We start from the raw sequence: 18,735 nt of genomic DNA on the forward strand, positions 1-18,735 counted from the left end.
CACTCTCCTGTTTGCCACCCCAGTACATCTGAAAAGGGGGCAGCGACTAGGCAGAGGGACGCGAGAGTATTTTTCCATCCTAGCTAGTCAGGCCCTGAATCATGCACTTTCCCCCTCAGCCAGCAGTATTTGTGATTTTCCCTGGAAGAATATGTCTTGTACTTAAAAGGAAGAGTGGTGGGAGACTGGAGAGGCGGAGAAGAGGAACGGGGAGAAGGGCGTGGAGGGCGGTTCACGCTCCAGCGTCGGAGGCGCCGGCAGGTCGGCCGCCGCGAGGTTGCGCGCCCAGGAATGTGCGGTCGCATCTGCTGGCGCGGGACTGGCGGCAGCAGCGGGCTGGACGCGGCGCCGCGCACCTGAGCGCCGGGGGCGGGGCGTCGGCGGGCCCCGCCGCCCCCACCGCGCGCCGCGCCCCTCGCGCGCGGTCTCGGTCCTTTCCGCCGGCGCTTCGGCGCCGCTCGGCTCCCCTCGTTCCCTTCCCTCCCCTCCCTCATTCCCTCCCTCCCTCCCTCCCTCCTCCCTCCTAGCCCGGGAGCGCGGCGGGCTCAGGACGGAGAGCTGGCCGCGGATCTTTCCGCGCGGCTGCTTCGGCTCACCTGGGCGCCAGCACCCAGTCCCGCTCCTCGTCCCCCCAACTCCTCCCAGGTAAGGGGCCGCCCGGTCGGTCCGCGCTCCACACGCGCACCCGTCCCCCTGGACTCGGCTGGACTGCTGGGTCGGGAGGCGTCCCGCCTCCTCCGCGAGTCGGTTAGGGGACTCCGCGCCTCGTCCCGGGAATGAGTGTGTCGGTCGCGGGGACCCCGGGCCGGAGCGAGGGTTGGAGATGCGACGGGTCGACAGGTGGGGGGTCTGGTCCGGGTCCCCCGACCGCCGCAGGCTCGGACCCCGGCGGGGATGGGGCGGGCGGGCGGGCAGGCAGGCGGGCCGGGGGTGGGGACCGTGCCTCTCTCCACCCCTCGAGGGGCGGTGATCGTCCGGGCCAGCCGTGTAGGTGCGTCGGAGAAACTTTGCAGGGTGGGGACTCTGCGGCTCCTCGCCTGCGGGGCTGAGTGGGCGCGCTCTCTGTGGGTCTCCGAGGGGCGCGGCCGCGGGGCAGACCCTCGGGCCGGGCGAGGATCTTACGCTTCCCTTCTCCGCCCCCTTTTGTGTTTCCCTGCAGACCAGCCGGTCCCTGGGGGAGCCGCGGCCACCCCCGCGCCCGGGGGTCGTTCCCTCGCCTCCTCCGGGTGGCGGGAAGGAAGAGGGGGCGGCGGCCGGAGTCGGGGCCGGCGGCCTGAGGTGAGAGCCCGGCCGGCCCCGCTGGGAATATGGCGACCGGTGGCTACCGGACCGGCGGCGGCAGCGGCGGCAGCACCACAGACTTCCTGGAGGAGTGGAAGGCGAAGCGCGAGAAGATGCGCGCCAAGCAGAATCCCCCGGGCCCGGCCGCCCCCGGTGGGGGCACGGGCGACGCGGCCGGGAAGCTCCCGCCGGGGCCCCTGGGTACTTCGGCCGCCGCTGCGGCCAACGAGCTGAACAACAACCTCCCAGGCGCCGCCGCCGCACCTGCCGCCCCCGGCCCCGGGGGCGTGAACTGCGCCGTGGGCCCTGCGCAGCTGAGTCGCGCCGCCCCCGGCCCGCGGCGGCCGGAGGATGAGTCCCCCATCGCCGCCGCCGCCGCCGCTGCCGCTTCGGGGGCAGCCCCCGCACGGGACGGCGAGGAGGAGCGGGACGGTGCCCTGGAGAAGGGCAAGAGCTCGGGCCCCAGCGCCAGGAAAGGCAAGGGGCAGATCGAGAAGAGGAAGCTGCGGGAGAAGCGGCGCTCCACCGGCGTGGTCAACATCCCTGCCGCAGAGGTGAGCCGGGCGGGGGCCGCGGCCGGACCCTGGAGGGCTGCCGCCTCCTGGTGTCTTCTCTCCAGGGCCCAGAGCTTTCCCCCTCGAGCCTGCACTTCTTAGCCTTTCACTGAGTTAGGCAGGCAGGGGGTGATGGAGTTTTACTCTCAACAAATGCTTGCTGGGAAGTTCCCCAAATCCAAAGTCGGACGCGTGCTTTTCAGGCTTCCCGGCTAAGATCTCAGACCCAGGATCCTTCTTTTCAGTGTTGGAAAGACAATTCGGGGCTCTAGAACTTGCCCACCTAGCCTTGTTTGTTTATGCTTGATCAGTTAGAAAAATTGATTAATGGTGATGACCACGTACTTTAGTTTCCCACGTGCCCGTCTCAAATTATCAGATAGTTTATCTCTTCTTCTCTCTTAACAGTGTTTAATAGCACCTGTAAAGAAAACGTGGCTTTAGCACTCTCCCAGACAGCTTTATCTTTCAGTGAACCCAAGATAAGTATATCCAGTTGAGCATATGCTCTATTTCATATATAAACCAGCTTTTGGAAATAGTGCTCCCCAGTACGCGCGCGCGCGCGCACACACACACACACACACACACACACACACACACACACACACACACACACACACACACACACACACACACACACAGTTTTTTTCTGAGTGGTATTGTGGACATTAGGAACGCTGTAGCAACCCTCAATTCTTTTTGCTAAAGTGCTCTCTCCCTGTATTTAAGTATTTGGCTCTGTGTATTCTGGAAAACATTTGTGGTAGGGTTGGGAATTTTTTGTTTTTTGGGTTGTTGTTGGGTTTTTTTTTTTTTTTTTTGGTATTTTTGAGCAGTCTCAAAAACCATTATGCAGGCAGCAGCATCTTCCCGTTACAGAGTTACTGGTGAAACATTTCTACTTGGGGTATAACTGCACCTTTCTCTACCCTCAACAAAACAAAACAATCCTCTAACAAGTATTTGGTTACTTTAATAGTAACTCACCGGTTTGGGGAAGTGATTCAATAACCTTGTTTCACCCGAAGTAGTTGCATCTTTTTCTCATTGGTTCTAGGTTTTACCTTTTTTTCCCTCCTGGCCTTCTAATTTATTCAACTTTGACACACAGTAAATAAATAGTAAGAATTCACCAACTTTAATTGTGGTTCAAGTAAAAGCATTTGCAGTAAGTTAGGGTGTATATCAAACATACCCAAATTTTTAAGTCTTAATATAATTTCCATACCTGGAAAATCAGAGTTTGTCTTTGAAGGGTATATTTTTATGAGTGTTTCAGAGAGATTTTTATCAGCCAGCAAAACTGTCCTCTGTGGTTTCCTACTTGCACAAAAGATCTGTTACTCATTAAATTGCTTTAAAAGGAATTCATAAGAGTGGTAATCAAATTTCTAGGGTTTTTTTTTTTTTAAGTTAAAAATATGAAGATTAGGGAGAAACTGAAGAGAAGGCTTTGGAAAAGCTACATTCCTCAACTTTCTTTTTAAAAGTAGCTGATGGTCCAAATAAAAGAATTTGTCATTTGCAATCTTTTCCTCATTGTTCATTTGACAGGGGTCTTATTTTGGGGAATATCTTGGCAGATGTTAAACTTCATTTTTTGTCTGGCTGCTTGTGCTAAAATTGTTATTTCTCAAGTATCTTTTTGTTTTTGGTTTTTAAACAAGGGTAATGTTTACCGGGGGTAAATAAGTATGGTGTATCTCGTGAGATCCTAAGAAGCATCCTTTGTTAATATTCCTGTTTTGGGTAAGGGAACGTAGTGCTGAGAATGTAGATGACTCCCCACTACAATTGAGTCTGATACTCTGGAATGTTTTTCGTTTGGGTGTTGGCAACTCCTAAATTTAATCTTCCTTAAAAACAAACAACCCAGGGTACCATTTTTTTGACTGTGGAATTTGAACCTTTTTTATTGAATAGGGAATTGTGTACTGCTTTCTTTTTGTGGTAACTCCTGCTCTATCTGTTTAATGCTGTAGGACCCAACAAAACATGGTAATGTTTTACCACAGTATCTAATTAGCAGGCATATTTCTTGAGTGCCTCCTCCCCATATTTTCAGTTTTTTTAAAAATTTATTTAGTTTTTTGGCTGCCTTGGGTCTTTGTTACTGCTCACAGGCTTTCTCTAGTTGCGGCGAGCGGGGGCTACTCTTTGTTGCGGTTCGCGGACTTCTCATTGGGTGGCTTCTCTTGTTGCAGAGTATGGGCCTTAGGCACGTGGGCTTCAGTAGTTGTGGCAGTTGGGCTCAGTAGTTGTGGCTCGCGGGCTCTAGAGCACAGGCTCTGTAGTTGTGGCACACGGGCTTAGTTGCTCCGCGGCATGTGGGATCTTCCCGGACCAGGGGTTGAACCCGGGTCCCCTGCACTGGTAGGCGGATTCTTAACCACTGCGCCACCAGGGAAGTCCCCATATTTTCAGATTTTTAAAAACAACATAAGTCTTTCAGATTGTTAATAGTGGTACACGTATGACACAAAACTTTTAAGGTGAGTCATTTTCATATCTTTAAATTGTTTTTTTTTAGAATTGTGTGCCATTCATTTCTCTTAGTAGTTTCAACATTGCGAATGCCAGTTGCTGTGGAGTTTCTTGTGTAATACAGCTTAGCACTCCTATTTTTTAAAGTCATATACTATTTAATAGAATTTTCAGGTATGAAAATACTATAAAAGCAGAAAATCATCAGTCTGTCAATACTCACAATTAGACTTGTATTATATATAGTGTTGAATAAGACTCTCTTATTTTCAGACAGTATTCCCATCTAAATTTATATTAGAGATTAGCATGTAACTTGTATGCAAAGAGTCTATTTTAGTGGTTGATAAACATTGTTTCTTCAAGACGTATTTATTAAGCATGTGTGACACATTTGTTGTGACTTTCATTAACTTATTTTACTAATTACAGAGTATTGTAAAGTTGTTACAAAAGAACATGACAGCAGCTAAAGATACCACAAGCAACTGGAAGATAGTTTTAGTAAGGAAGCAGTTCAGAATCTTAAAGTGGTGGATGGTGATGGGATACTGCATGTGATGGCTGTAATAAATGCAAATATATAGATGCTCATTAATGAGATAAACTTTAGTTGTTCTTATTTACTAAGTTAGAGGTTTTTTTAAACTTTTTTCTGACTTTTTACTTTTTCTGTTTTTGAGTCATAGCCCAAATTGGTTAATTTGGATGTGACATACTTCCTGCTGATAATTTTTGTATGCATTTATTAGATCAGCTACGTGTTTATTACATGTTGGTGTTCAAGGCACTATCATAAGCACTGTGGAGAAAACAAGAAGAATAAGGCAGTGTATATTTTCAAGGAGCAAGACTGTAATCTAGGAAGAAGGCTAAGGCATAATTACATGAAGAAGCTTAAGTACTGTACTGAGTTAACAGTTTAAAAACCATCTTAACACAGCATGTAACTAATTGTTTATTAACAGTGTTGTCTGTTTAAAGGAAAGAGATGATGGGGCTAGGACTAGCTGTGAGGTTGAGGGTCTTGAACTGAGACTTATATTTCTTTACCTATATATTTATATATTCACACACGTATACATACCTGTTTGTATAGTATTTTAAATGTCAGAGTGCAGTGGTTTTTAACTGTGGCAGCACACTAACATCACGTGAGGATATTAAAAAAAATGCTCCCCCCTTGCTGATTACTTGTCTTCTACCTCCCTGACCTTCTTAGATTTATTGGGTCTGGGATGGATCCCAGGCATTAATATTTTGATAACCTCCCCTTGTGAGTCAGGTTTTAGAACTATTGGGTTTCAGTCTCGGGATACAGAAATGAATAATAGGACACAGGGCTTGCCCACAAGGGGCTCTCAAGTAATATAGGGAACTGTGTTAAGTAGTACAGTGCTAAGTACAGGCTATTTCCTGAGCAGGGTACCTAACTCAAGAGGAGGGGACTATAACTTCCTCGACTGTTAATATCCACATTTTCAGAGTGCTTGTGAAGTTATTGCCATTGGGTAGGTGTGCATGAATGGGTTAACAGAGATGGTTTTCATAGAAAATAAAATCTTTCAATAGATAGAGGTCAAATGATGCTAAAGTTTGGATTTATATATAGAAGTTAACATTTATTGAAACTTAACTGTTTTCATAGTGGTTGGCTAAAGTGTTTTATGTGTTGTCTTGATTAATGCTCACAGCAATCCCATATGGTAGTTATAGTTACTCTTTTTATCCCCATTTCCAGAGGAGAAGGTGGAGGCTTGGAGAGTTTAAATGACTCAAGATCACATGGAAAGTGAATAAGTGGTAGAGTAGTATTTTAAAAGTATTTTTTTTTGTGTGTGTCTAGGGAAAGTGGAGTTTTTAATTAATCTATGTTGCATTATTTAGCTTACGTCCCTAGATTTTTTTCAATAACTTTTTATTAGAGGTTATCTTAAATGATTTGAACATCTGAATGGGGAAAACAATGAAAGTATGGAATTGAATAGAAGTTAAGGTCAAATTTGTAGGCTCAGAGATTGCTTCTGAGCTTCTAGTCTGTAGTTTGCTTGGCAAAATTTTGAACACCAGATCATCAGCAAATTATTAATCTGCTTTTGGCTAGCAGTCAGAAAATGTGGATCTTCGATTTTACTTAAGTGATATGTTGTTTTTCAGTCAAGATGGGGTTATAACACCTACTACATACTTTGAAGGAACGTTTGATATATACAAACACTTTTAAGTGAACACAGTTTAAGTCATAATTATTTAGCATATTTTTTGACCATTATATAGGACAAGTTCCACTTAGTAAATCTTATAAATCCAGATAGATTAAGAAATGCCTTTTAGTATGCCAATTATATTCCAGACTGTCTACCTTTCTATGTGATGAGTCAGGAGAAGAACTAATAGTGACTCAGAGTTGGAGAAAATTGGACTTGTGAATAGGGTAGAAACAGCATAAACACCTAGGTTCCTTAATAATATTTTAGTCGCAGCTTTCCTAAATTGATAAAGAAAATTGAAATTTTAATATTATCAGGATTTGTAATGAGTTTTCTAAGCTGAGAGGCCTTTTTACATAAAAATAATTATTATGTAATTAAAGTAGATGATATTTATGGTGTGTTTATTAAGTGCCAGGCACTGACTTAAGCACCTTACGTATATTGGTGCATTTAATTCTCTCTACAACCCTATGGGAAAATGGGGCAGAAAGGATAAGTTACTTGCCAGAGGCCATATATGTGGTAAGAAGCAAAGTAGTCTGTCTTCAAAGTCTGGTGCTTAATAACCATCTTATTATATTTCAGTGTATTACATACTATATACCTAGTTTAAGAAATACAAGATTATTGAAATGAAAAGAAATAAAGAAATAAAAGATTATTTTATAAGATGCTAATAAATTACTATAGAATTTGAAAATAACCCTGTTATAAAAGGCAGATGAAGTGGGACTTTACTGGAAGAATTTGAGAGCAAATAAATATATAAACAGTGGTATTACAATTCTTGTTTAAAATCTTTGTCAAGCTAGCAGCCTTATTTATGTTCTTTATTATTTCTGCACTGGTTTTCAGCATCTGTGATATAGGCCAGAAAATAATTATGCTGTTTAATAGTAATGCTGATATAATGTCTTAGAAATTTAAAATTACTGGAAAATACTAGTTTGAAATTTTCTAAGAGTTTTTTTCTTTTTAAAAAGTGAGATATAATTTACATACCATAAAACTCACCCTTTCAAAGTGTACAGTTCAGTGGTTTTCAGTGTATTCACAAAGCTGTGCTCTAAGTGCTTTTACATTTTCATCTTAATTTTTTAATTATGTTCCTAGAACCTGTGGTACCTAAGTTTTAGCTCCCTACTCAGTAAAGTGCAACAGTATTCAAACCACGAGAAGCTATTAAGTTAATATAATTTAATTTCAGCTTTTCCTGCATTTCACAGAGAAATGAAATGGTAGAATCTCCTCAGTTTTAAGTTTCTTAAAAAACTTAGACATCTACTACCACTTGTTTTTACTGGAATTTAGTATAAGAGGTACTTAATTTAATTGAATGTAATATTTTCAACTTGTTTAAAATTTTACGTATCTTTCATGAGATCTGTAAAGCTCTACCATCTAAACTTTTGGGAACTTTGATTCAGAGTAAAAATGGAGTTTTATGCCATTAATGGCTTTAGTCATACATTACTTAAATCAGGGTCCTAAAAGATGTGGCTGGGTTGGGGTGGGGGGAACCACCTGTACCAATATCACCTGTGTTATTTATTTAAAATGCAGATTTCTGGGATCCACTTCAGTCTGCGGATGGGAAGGAGTTACTTAAGACATCATTTTAACATGTTCTTGAGTGATTCTTGTACATACTAAAGTTTGAGAAGAACTGACTTAAATGCTCTGTACTGGTTTACTGATCTGTGAAATGAAATTGATACTGATTATTTTATTTAATTCATATAATAATCCTGTGAGATAATGTTTCTGAAAATGTTCGAAGAATGACCAAATGATAAATTATAGTTACTGTGTAGGTTACATTGAAAGGTGGTTGTTGATGTCTAGTGGAAATTTCTTACTGGGATGTTAAACATTCTTATTTTTCCCTTTTAATTAAGAACTTTATAGATATTTTAACAGAGACAACTTGAGGTACTTGGAAATTCAGAGGATCTTAAACATTTATGTAATGTCATATACTTAGTACAAAATGTTGTCTGTCTTGCTTCTTGCAGAAGCCTAGCCTACAGAAGAAACCTCTAATACTTCACGTGTAATTTGAACTGTACTTTTACTCATTTTTCTTTTTTATATTCTTTAAGGGAAAGTGTATGTTTGTAAATATGTTTAATAATTAGTTCAAACTCTTAAAACAGGTTTTGTCCATCTTGTCAAAATAGTCTCAAGTGAAGACTTTTCTCCTTTTGTTTACTACTCTTACATATTAGACCTGTCGGTGTCCTTAGCTAGCCAATTGATTCTTAACATATTTGCTTATTGCTGAGGCAACTTTTGGTGTAAGTCTTATCCATTTTTTAAAAAAAATTATTTAATTATTTTTGGCTGAGTTGGGTCTCCGTTGCTGTGCGCGGGCTCTCTCCGGTTGCGGTGAGTGGGGGCCGCTCTTTGCTGCGGTGTGGCGGCCTCCCCTGTTGTGTGGAGCACGGGCTCTAGGCGCGCGGTCTTCAGTAGTTGTGGCACACGTGCTCAGTAGTTGTGGCTTGCAGGCTCCAGAGCGCAGGCCCAGCAGCCGTGGCGCATGGGCCCAGCTGCTCCGCGGCATGTGGGATCCTCCCAGACCAGGACTCGAACCTGTGTCCCCCACAATGGCAGGCAGATTCCCAACCACTGTGCCACCAGGGAAGCCCAAGTCTTGTGCAGTTTTGTTTATAGCTGTGTACATACGGGTGTTAGAATTGAGCCTCAGCTATTTATTACATTCTCCTTGGGTTACTTAAAAATATGCCAGGCACCATGTCTGAATAAAATTATAACAATATTTAATTTCTAAAAGCAGCAAAATTATATACATAAAGGGCAAAAACAGCTCCAGTGAGTTCAAAACTAAGCACGTGAATTGGCTAATAAACGTTTATTCGGTGATAGTCTTTAGAAATTTCCTTCACCAAATTATTATAGGTTACAATGTGGTTTTCAATAATAGTTTCATTTGCTTTATAAGTTGAATTTAAAGAAAAAGGGCTGTTGTGTTCTGAAAGTGAGTATTTTATTAGAGTTTTGCTGAAATGAACAGATAGGAGAGAATTTATGTTGTAGATTACAATTCTGTGACAGCTAAAATTTTGTTTGCAGGCTCTTTTTATAAACTGTTAAGAGACTAATTGAATAATAAATAAAAATAATAAAATACAGTTTGAAAAACATCTGATGAAAACGTGTTTTGTAATAAAATTAACTTTAAAAGATACCTTTTAATATTCAACTTATCTATGGACATGTAAGTGAACTACTTAATCTTATTTGAGAAATTTTCAGATTATATGAAGTATGAAATGATTTTCTATTACTTTTGGAATTCCTTGCAGAATACTTTTAGTAGTATTTAAAAAGAATGGAAATCTGAGTTATGAAGAACAAAATGAACGTTCAGAAGATGGTACCTGAGGAATATGAATAGAAAGTATTTTAGCTGAAATAGTCAAAGAAGTTACTTTAGGTCTCAAATTCTTGACAAGACCTCTTGATATTCTGTAATGCCAGCAAAAGTTGATCCAAATCAAATTTGTATCTTAAATATTTTTTCTCTGCTGGTAAAAATGTGTTAAAACAGTAATGTATTCATTGTAGTTCCCTTGTGTAAATACAAAAAAAGATAGAGAAACCAATCACCTGTTATACATATTAATATTTGTTATAGTCCTTTTTCTATCTACATAAAAAATGGAACCACACTGTACAGGTTTGTGTGTATATTTAGTCATTCATTATGAATATTTTTATGGTGGTGTTCTTCAAAAATAGGGGTGGATTTTAAAAAAAAAATTTTTTATTTTTGGTTGCATTGGGTCTTGCGTGGGCTTCTTATTGCGGTGGCTTCTCTTGTTGCAGAGCACAGGCTCTAGGTGCACGGGCTTCAGTAGTTGTGGCACACGGGCTCAGTAGTTGTGGCACACGGGCTCAGTAGTTGTGACACGCGAGCTCTAGAGCTCAGGCTCAGTAGTTGTGGCACTCGGGCTTAGTAGTTGTGGCTCGTGGGCTCTAGAGTGCAGGCTCAGTAGTTGTGGCGCACGGGCTTAGTTGCTCCCTGGCATGTGGGATCTTCCCGGACCAGGGCTCGAACCCGTGTCCCCTGCATTGGCAGGCAGATTCTTAACCACTGCACCACCAGGGAAGCCCGAGAGTTGGATTTTGTTTTTTAATCATGGTAAAATACCCATACATAAGATCTTAACCATTTTTAAGTGTACATTCAGTGGTATTAAACACATTCACATTGTTGTGCAGAAATCACCACTACCATCCCCATAACTCTTTTCATCTTGTAAAACTGAAACTATATACCTATTAAACAGTAACTCTCCATTCTACCCTCCCTCCAGCCCCTGACAACCACCAGTATACTCTCTGTCTTTAGGGATGGATATGTTTGTGTTTTTTGATGTTAAAATATTTCAACATTGCTTTATTGGCCCTACTGCTAAACAGCTATTTATTCCTTTTCATATATTGTGTTTCCTGAACCATTCAAGAAATGTGTTTGGGTCATTCAAAGCATCTTATAGGTACTGGGACCTTCAGATAATTGTGAAGGATGCCTGAGATTTTTTTTTTTTTTTTTACCTCCTCTGTTGCCTTTGATTTTGGCAGGAAATTCGTGATTAGAGCTGCAGTAATTATAAGTGTGTGTAAGCTATAACTCAATATACAAGTTCATAAAACTCAACATGGTATGCAAAAGTCACATGATTAAAAACCCCAGGGTGTATGGAAAAATGGAGTTTAGGGGCAGAACACTCAAAATCTTTGTCAGTGACATGTGAAAAGACAGAAACCTAATGAAGACTAGCACAATTTTATACATGTTAAATGGTTAAATATAGAAGTACTGCAATAAATATGACACTTTACCTTGTAAAAGGCCTGAAGTTTGCTTACAGAAGTGGGTGTCAAAAAGGTTGCAACTTGTGAAGTGGTGGAAGAAGGGCTATCTGAAATTGGATTGAAAGTTCAACACCAGATATGGATGGGTATAGCTCATAACACATGCAGTGAGTGAACTGAGCTACCTGGCAGAACTTTGTGGTGTGTGTGTTTTGTGTGTTTCTGTGTGGCTGGGTAGTGTTTTCTCTGCTCACCTAGTGTTTCTTGCAGTTGCACAGAAGCAAATGTGAAATTTGTGTTATGCTCAACTTGCTCCCTAACATATTAGTTACTTTGGAACAAATACAGTTTTCTAAACAAATGCTGGAGTGTATATGTATATGCCCATACATACATACATATCTATGTATCTATCTATATCTGTATTCATATCCACATCCATATATCCAAAATATGTAAAACAGTGGCATGGGAAGATCAATCCAAGTAGTGAGGTAGAGAAAGATCTAGGGAGCAGACAGTGACTAGAGCTGAGAATACTCATTTAACCATATACTAATACTGATTGCTAGGGCAATGCTGGTAGAAAAGGAAAGCAGTGGATGGATTTTAGAGGGTTTTTCTTTGGTATTAGAAAATCACATAACTGGGTGTTTTGAACTCGAAAAGTCTTTAGAGATCATCTAGTCCATTATAAAAAAGTGTTAACTTGGTTTTCCCAGACTACTTTTATCTCAGAATTTAAGTTGTATTTCGGCCTCAGCCTTCTTCCCTGTAGCTGAGTGTTGCAGTCCTGCCTCTCCCCCACCACGCCCCCGCCAGGCTAACTCTCCTGATTACTATCTGGAATCTCGCTTATTTTATTATTTTATTCCTTCTTAAATACTCAGCCTTTCTCTGTTGGTTCATCTTGCCATGAAGGAATGTTCCCTTAATTCTGCTTCACCTTCAACTTACTTTTCTTTCCTTAATTGCTCAACTTAAAGGCGTTGTTTTCACCTGCTAACTCCCATTTCACTGCTCAGTCCCATTACTTTATTAAAATTGATCTTGCCAAGTTTGCTTATGGCCTCATAATTGCCAACGTGGCAGCTTCTTTTCTATTTTCATCCTACCTGACCTTCTTTAAGCATTTGCCCTTGTCACTCTTCTCCCTTGGGTGCTACAGCACTTTTGGTAGATTCTTTTTTAGTTGGTTTACTCAAAAACATTTGAGTGCCTTCTCTGTGCCCCAGGCTCAGTGCTCCGTGATACAATGAGTTACATTATCAGCAGTCTTTAAGGAACTTCAGGTTTTCTCTTAGAGAAAAAATAATGTCTTAGTTTAGGCAGCTATAACAGAATATCATGAACTGGGTGGTATATAAACAACAGAAATTTATTTCTCACAATTCTCGAGGCTGTGATCTTGGACTCCCAAGATCAAGACAGCAGCAGAATCTGTGTTTGGTGAGAGCCTGCTTCTTGGTTCACTCTGTCCTCACATGGTGGAAGGGGTTGAGAGAGATCTCTGGGGTCTCTTTTATCAGAGCACTAATCCCATTCATGAGGACTCCACCTTCATGACCTAATCTCTGCCCAAAGGCCCCATCTTCTAATATTATCACATTGCGGTTTATGATCTCAACATAGGAATTTTTTTTAGCTTGTTATTTTTTTAACATCTTTATTGGAGTATAATTGGTTTACATGGTGTGTTAGTTTCTGCTTTATAACAAAGTGAATCAGCTATACATATACATATATCCCCATATCTCTTCCCTCTTGCGTCTCCTTCCCTCCCACCCTTCCTATTCCACCCCTCTAGGTGGTCACAAAGCACTGAGCTGATCTCCCTGTGCTATGCGGCTGCTTCCCACTAGCTATCAGTTTTACATTTGGTAGTGTATATATGTCCATGCCACTCTCTCACTTCGTCCCAGCTTACCCTTCCCACTCCCCGTGGCCTCAAGTCCATTCTCTAGAAGGTCTGCGTCTTTATTTACGTCCTGCCCCTAGGTTCTTCATGACCTTTTTTTTTTAGATTCCATATATATGTGTTAGCATACAGTATTTGTTTTTCTCTTTCTGACTTACTTCACTCTGTATGACGACTCTAGGTCCATCCACCTCACTACAAATAACTCAATTTCGTTTTCTTTTATGGCTGAGTAATATTCCATTGTATATATGTGCCACATCTTCTTTATCCATTCATCTGTCGATGGACACTTAGGGTGCTTCCATGTCCTGGCTATTGTAAATAGAGCTGCAAGGAACATTGTCGTACATGACTCTTTTTGAATTATCAACATAGAAATTTTGGAGAAACACAAATATTCAGTCCATAACAGATAACAAATAATTATAATTTGATGTTATAAAAACTGCAATATAGAAAAGAACAAAGTATTGAACTAGCTCAGAAAAGGGAGCCACCAGTTACATGAGGGAGTCAAAGAGAGCTTTATATTTGATGAAGTGGTATTAAGCCCTGAGACTTGACTGATGAAGACTTCCCAAGTGCAGAGGGGACACAGTAACATTCTAGATAAGGGAAGGCACAGAACCAAGAGATAATAGCATTACATTGCATGCCTACTGTGTGCACAACACTGTGCTGGGAACTTTCTGTGCATTATTTCTGATCTTCACATTAACTCACAAGGTAGATTTTTTTATATTTCTCATTTTACAAGATGAGGAAGTTGAGCTTCATAGAAGTTGTGACTTGCCCAAAGCTATACTGGCAAACTTGGACTCCACATTTGTTTAGGTGCCAGTGCTCACACGTTGGTTATCATTGTTGGAAAGAGGGAGGGATATGTTCTTACAGAGGAAACTGACATGCACAGAATTCATGATTGGGAGTGAATGGAGAACAGCTAAATAGGAATGATATGGACCAATTGTGATGGATCTGAATGTCATGCCAGGGAATTCAGACTTTATTCTGCTGTTCTTTGTTAGTATTATTGGCTAAGCATTTCCTTCCTTTGTCCATACCTATTTATACAATAACTCTGACAGCTTCCAGAATGGAATAAGTTTTGCCTGCCTAATTTGAAGTCATTAAGGGAATTTTCTTCTTCAGAGACAGGTACCTATTCAAGAATGTTAAACAATATAAAATCCTGTAAAAATAATATGCATATAATAGAATAAATAAATCCAGATTTTCACATGGGTTAAAAAGAAACGAGAGGATAGGCCCTAAGCAAAGTTATACCAAAAACAATTATGTACTGAAGATTTAGGGGTGACTTTTTAGGGGAGCGGGATGGAGTGGAGGTGGGGGCTCTGGTGATATTAAATTGTCAGATTCTGTTCTGAGTGTAATCAAGAAGAGGTTTATAGCTTAATTTTGTCCCTGGGTTTAGACTTTTTCCTGTATTTGATATAAAAACAGGTGTTAATTCCACTCCCAGATTCTTTTAGTTCATCTTGGAATACAGATGCTTGGAATACAGATGCTAAAGGATGGGCATTGCCTTTGATTCTTTTCCTGCCTTTATTCATTCAGCTTCTACAGATGTTCCCTTCCTCCCTTCCTGTCTCCCTTCCTTCTGCCCTCTCTTACTTAGAGGAAGTTAAGTGCTTCTCCAAATCACGTATTAGGAATAGTGTTTATTTTTGATGATTTAAAGGCAGTGCTTTCTCATTGCAGAAAATTTGAAGTTAAACAGCCAAAACAGGATTGTGCAAACATCAGCTATAGATTACTGCTATCGATTTGACATACATTCTTTCATTTTTATTAATTGGGATTATATTCTATGTACATTTTTATAGCCTATCTTTATTTTTTTTTAATTTTATTTATTTACTTTTTTTTTATTTACTTTTTTTTTTTTTTTGGCTGCATTAGGTCTTTGTTGCTGCTCATGGGCTTTCTCTAGTTGTGGCGAGCGGAGTCTACCCTTCGGTGCAGTGTGCGGGCTTCTCATTGCAGTGGCTTCTCTTGTTGCAAAGCATGGGCTCTAGGCATGCAGGCTTCAGTAGTCGTGGCTCGCGGGCTCTAGAGCGCACGCTCAGTAGTTGTGGTGCACGGGCTTAGTTGCTCTGCGGCATGTGGGATCTTCCCGGACCAGGACACCAGGGGGTGTCCCCTGCATTGGCAGGCGGATTCTTAACCACTGCGCCACCAGGGAAGCCCCTATAACCTATCTTTAAGCTTGACATTATATCATGAATATTATTTCCTTTTAAACTTTTTTTGAAAGCGGAGATGTTAATTTTTTGGTTTCATAAATGTAATTCCCACTGTCCAATGATAACTATTACTTTATAGTTTTAGTGTACAATTTTTGAGGATATTTTTGGGCATACACCTAAAATAAATATATAAGTCCAGAAATTTAGTCATTCTACAAATATTGTAACATTTTGCTCTTACTATCTTATGATCATCTTTATATGTCAGTGAATATATATATAGCTGTGTTGTTATTCTTAATGGCTACAGAATATTTAATAATTTAGATGTTCCAGTAAAGCTACAACACATTTGCTACCTTCTTAGTATATATTGCATATTAGACACCGAATTAGGCCTTTTGGGCATCTGAGTTGCTATGTCTGTTGTTACCAGCATTGCCAGGATTTGGACAAACTCTAATTCATGTTTTTTTCCTTGAGCAATTTAAAATCTAATTTGGAGAAATAAGATAATTTTGAAACATTTAAAAAAATGTGTAATAAAGTGGTAAATAATGCCATACTCTTAGTACAGAGAAGTGAGAGTTCCGTAGAGGACTGAATAGTCCAGGAAGTTTCACGGAGGGAGTGTGAGATTTGAGCTGATCTTGAAGGACTAATAAGAAATGGGCAGGTGAAGAGGAGAGTCATATTTCAGACTGAGAGAGAGCAGAGTGGGCAGTGGTACAAAGGTGGGAGTTAGCAACCTGATTGAGATACAGGGTTTATTTATTTATTTATTTATTGGCTGCACCGCGTGGCTTGTGGTATCTCATTTCCCCAACCAGGGATAGAACCCAGGCCCCTGGCAGTGAGAGCACCGAGTCCTAACCACTGGACCACCAGGGAATTCCTGGGATAGAGGGTTTATATTAGGAAATATACCTCAGCTTTGAAACCCATAGAGTAGAAGGATACAGGTATTACAATTGGTAGTTTGCTTTGATGCTACCTTCAGAGCTCTACTTTGTAGATCATTTGAAGCACTCAAATTTGTTCATAGTAATATTTCTTTTTAATTTATAGGCATACCTCAGAGATGTTATAGATTTTGTTCTAGATCACTATAATAAAGTGAACATTGCAATGAAGCAAGTCACATGCACTTTTTGGTTTTCTAGTGCATATAAAAGTTATGTTTGCACTATACTGTCGTCTATTAGCGTTATATCTAAAAAAATGTACATACCTTAATTAAAGAATACTTAATTGCTAAAAAATTGCTAACCATCTGAGCTTCCAGCAAGTCATAATTTTTTTTGCTGGTGGAGGGTCTTGCCGGATGCCTGCTGACTGATCAGGGTGCTGGTTGCTGAAGGCTGGGGTGGCAGTGGCAATTCCTTAAGATAAGACAATGAAGTTTGCTGCATCAGGTAACAACTCTTCCTTTCACCGATGATTGCTCTGTAGCATGCAAAGCTGTTTGATAGCATATTACCCACAGTAGAATTTCTTTCAAAATTGGAGTCAGTCCTCTCAAACCGTACCACTGCTTTATCAACTAAGTTTATGTAATATTCTGAATCCTTTGTTGTCATTTCAACAATCTTCACAGCATCTTCAGCAGGAGCAGATTCCATCTCAAGAAACCACCTTCTTTTCTCAACCATAAGAAGCAACTCCTCATCTGCTCAAGTTTTATCATGAATTTGCAGCATCTCAGTCACATCTTCAGATTCCACTTCTAATTCTAGTTCTCTTGCTGTTTATACCACCTCTGCAGTTACTTCCTCTACTGAAATCTTCCATGGGGGTTGGGATCACCTTCTTCCAAGCTCCTGTTAATGATGATATTTTGACCTCTCCCCATGAATCATGAATGTCCTTAATGGCATCTAGAATGGTGACTCCTTTCCAGAAGATTTTGAAATTACTTTGCCCAAATTCATCAGAGAAATCACTGTCTATGGCAGCTATAGCCTTACACAGTGTATTTCTTAAATAATATTACTTGAAAGTTGAAAGTACTCCTTGATCCATGGATTACAGAATGAATGTTGTATTGTCAGGCAAGGAAACAACATGAATCTTATTGTACATCTCCATCAGAGCTCTTGGGTGACCAGGTGCATTGTCAGTGAGCAGTAATATTTTGAAAGGAATCTTTTCTGAGCAGTAGGTCTCAACAGTGGGCCAGCTATGTTGTAAACAGATGTGCTGTCATCCAGGCTTTGTTATTCTTTTTATGGAGCACAAGGGCCCTAGGATTTTCAGAATGGTGAGTGAGCATTGGTTTTAACTTCAAATCACCATCTGCATTAGCTCCTACCTGGCAAGAGAGTCAGACTGTCCTTTGAAGCCAGGCATTGAATCTCTCCTTTGTAGTTGTGCAAGTCCTTGATGGCGCCTTCTTCCAATATAATGCTGTTTTTTCCTATCAGTACACTGAAAATCTGTTTTTTTAGTGTAGCCACCTTCGTTAATGATCTTAGCTAGATCTTCCGGATAACTTCCTGCAGCTTCTATGTCAGCACTTGCTGCTTCACCTCGTACTTTTATGTTATGGAGATGGCTTCTTTCCTTAAACTTCATGAGCCCACCCATGCTAGCTTTAAACTTTTCTTCTGCAGCTTCCTCACCTCTCCAGCCTTCATAGAACTGAAGAGAGTTAGGACCTTTTTCTGAATTAGGGTTTGGATTACTGGAATATTGTGGCCTGGTTTGATCTTCTCAGACCACTAAAACTCTCTCCATATTAGCAGTAGGGCTATTTTGCTTTCTTATCATCGAGTTCACTGGAGTAGCACTTTCAGTTTCCTTCAAGAACTTTTCCTTTGCATTCACAACTTGGCTAACTGTTTAGTGCAAGAAGGCTAGCTTCGAGCCTGTCTTGGCTTTCAACATGCCTTCCTCACTAAACTTAATCCTTTCTAGGTTTTGATTTAAAGTGAGAGACTTGGGACTCTTCCTTTTGCTTAAACACTTAGAAACCGTTGTAGGGTAATAAATTGGCCTAATTTCAATATTGTTGTGTCTTAGGGAATAGGTAGGCCTGAGGAGAGGGAGAGAGATGGGGGAACAGCCGGTCAGTGGAGCAGTCAAAACACAGACATTTATCAGTTAAGTTGGCTGTCGTATGTGGTTGCCGTTTGTGCCACCCCAAAACAATTGCAATAGTGACATTAAAGATCATTGATCACAGATTACCATAACAAATAAAATAATGAAAAAGTTTGAACCAT

At 41.0% G+C, this 18,735-nt stretch overlaps 1 protein-coding gene across 6 annotated transcripts in view; it reads left to right on the top strand.

Moving 5' to 3' along the window:
• The first annotated feature begins 525 nt into the window (after positions 1-525).
• Positions 526-18,735, top strand: part of PAWR (pro-apoptotic WT1 regulator) — a 109,120-nt gene continuing 90,910 nt past the window's right edge. For 4 of the 6 annotated variants that reach the window (XR_009543350.1, XM_060165203.1, XM_060165206.1 and 1 more), the window contains exons 1-2: positions 526-645; positions 1,160-1,835. Coding sequence is in view for 5 of the 6 variants with exons in the window: in XM_060165203.1 (XP_060021186.1) it covers positions 1,308-1,835 (528 nt within the window). In the remaining variant the exon portion in view is untranslated. Of the gene's footprint in view, positions 646-997; positions 1,015-1,040; positions 1,065-1,159; positions 1,836-18,735 lie in introns of those variants that run through there. The other 2 variants (XM_060165205.1, XM_060165204.1) reach the window with 2 other exon arrangements.

This window comes from Lagenorhynchus albirostris, chromosome 11 (assembly GCF_949774975.1).
Source record: "Lagenorhynchus albirostris chromosome 11, mLagAlb1.1, whole genome shotgun sequence".
NCBI classification, from domain to species: Eukaryota; Metazoa; Chordata; class Mammalia; order Artiodactyla; family Delphinidae; genus Lagenorhynchus; species Lagenorhynchus albirostris.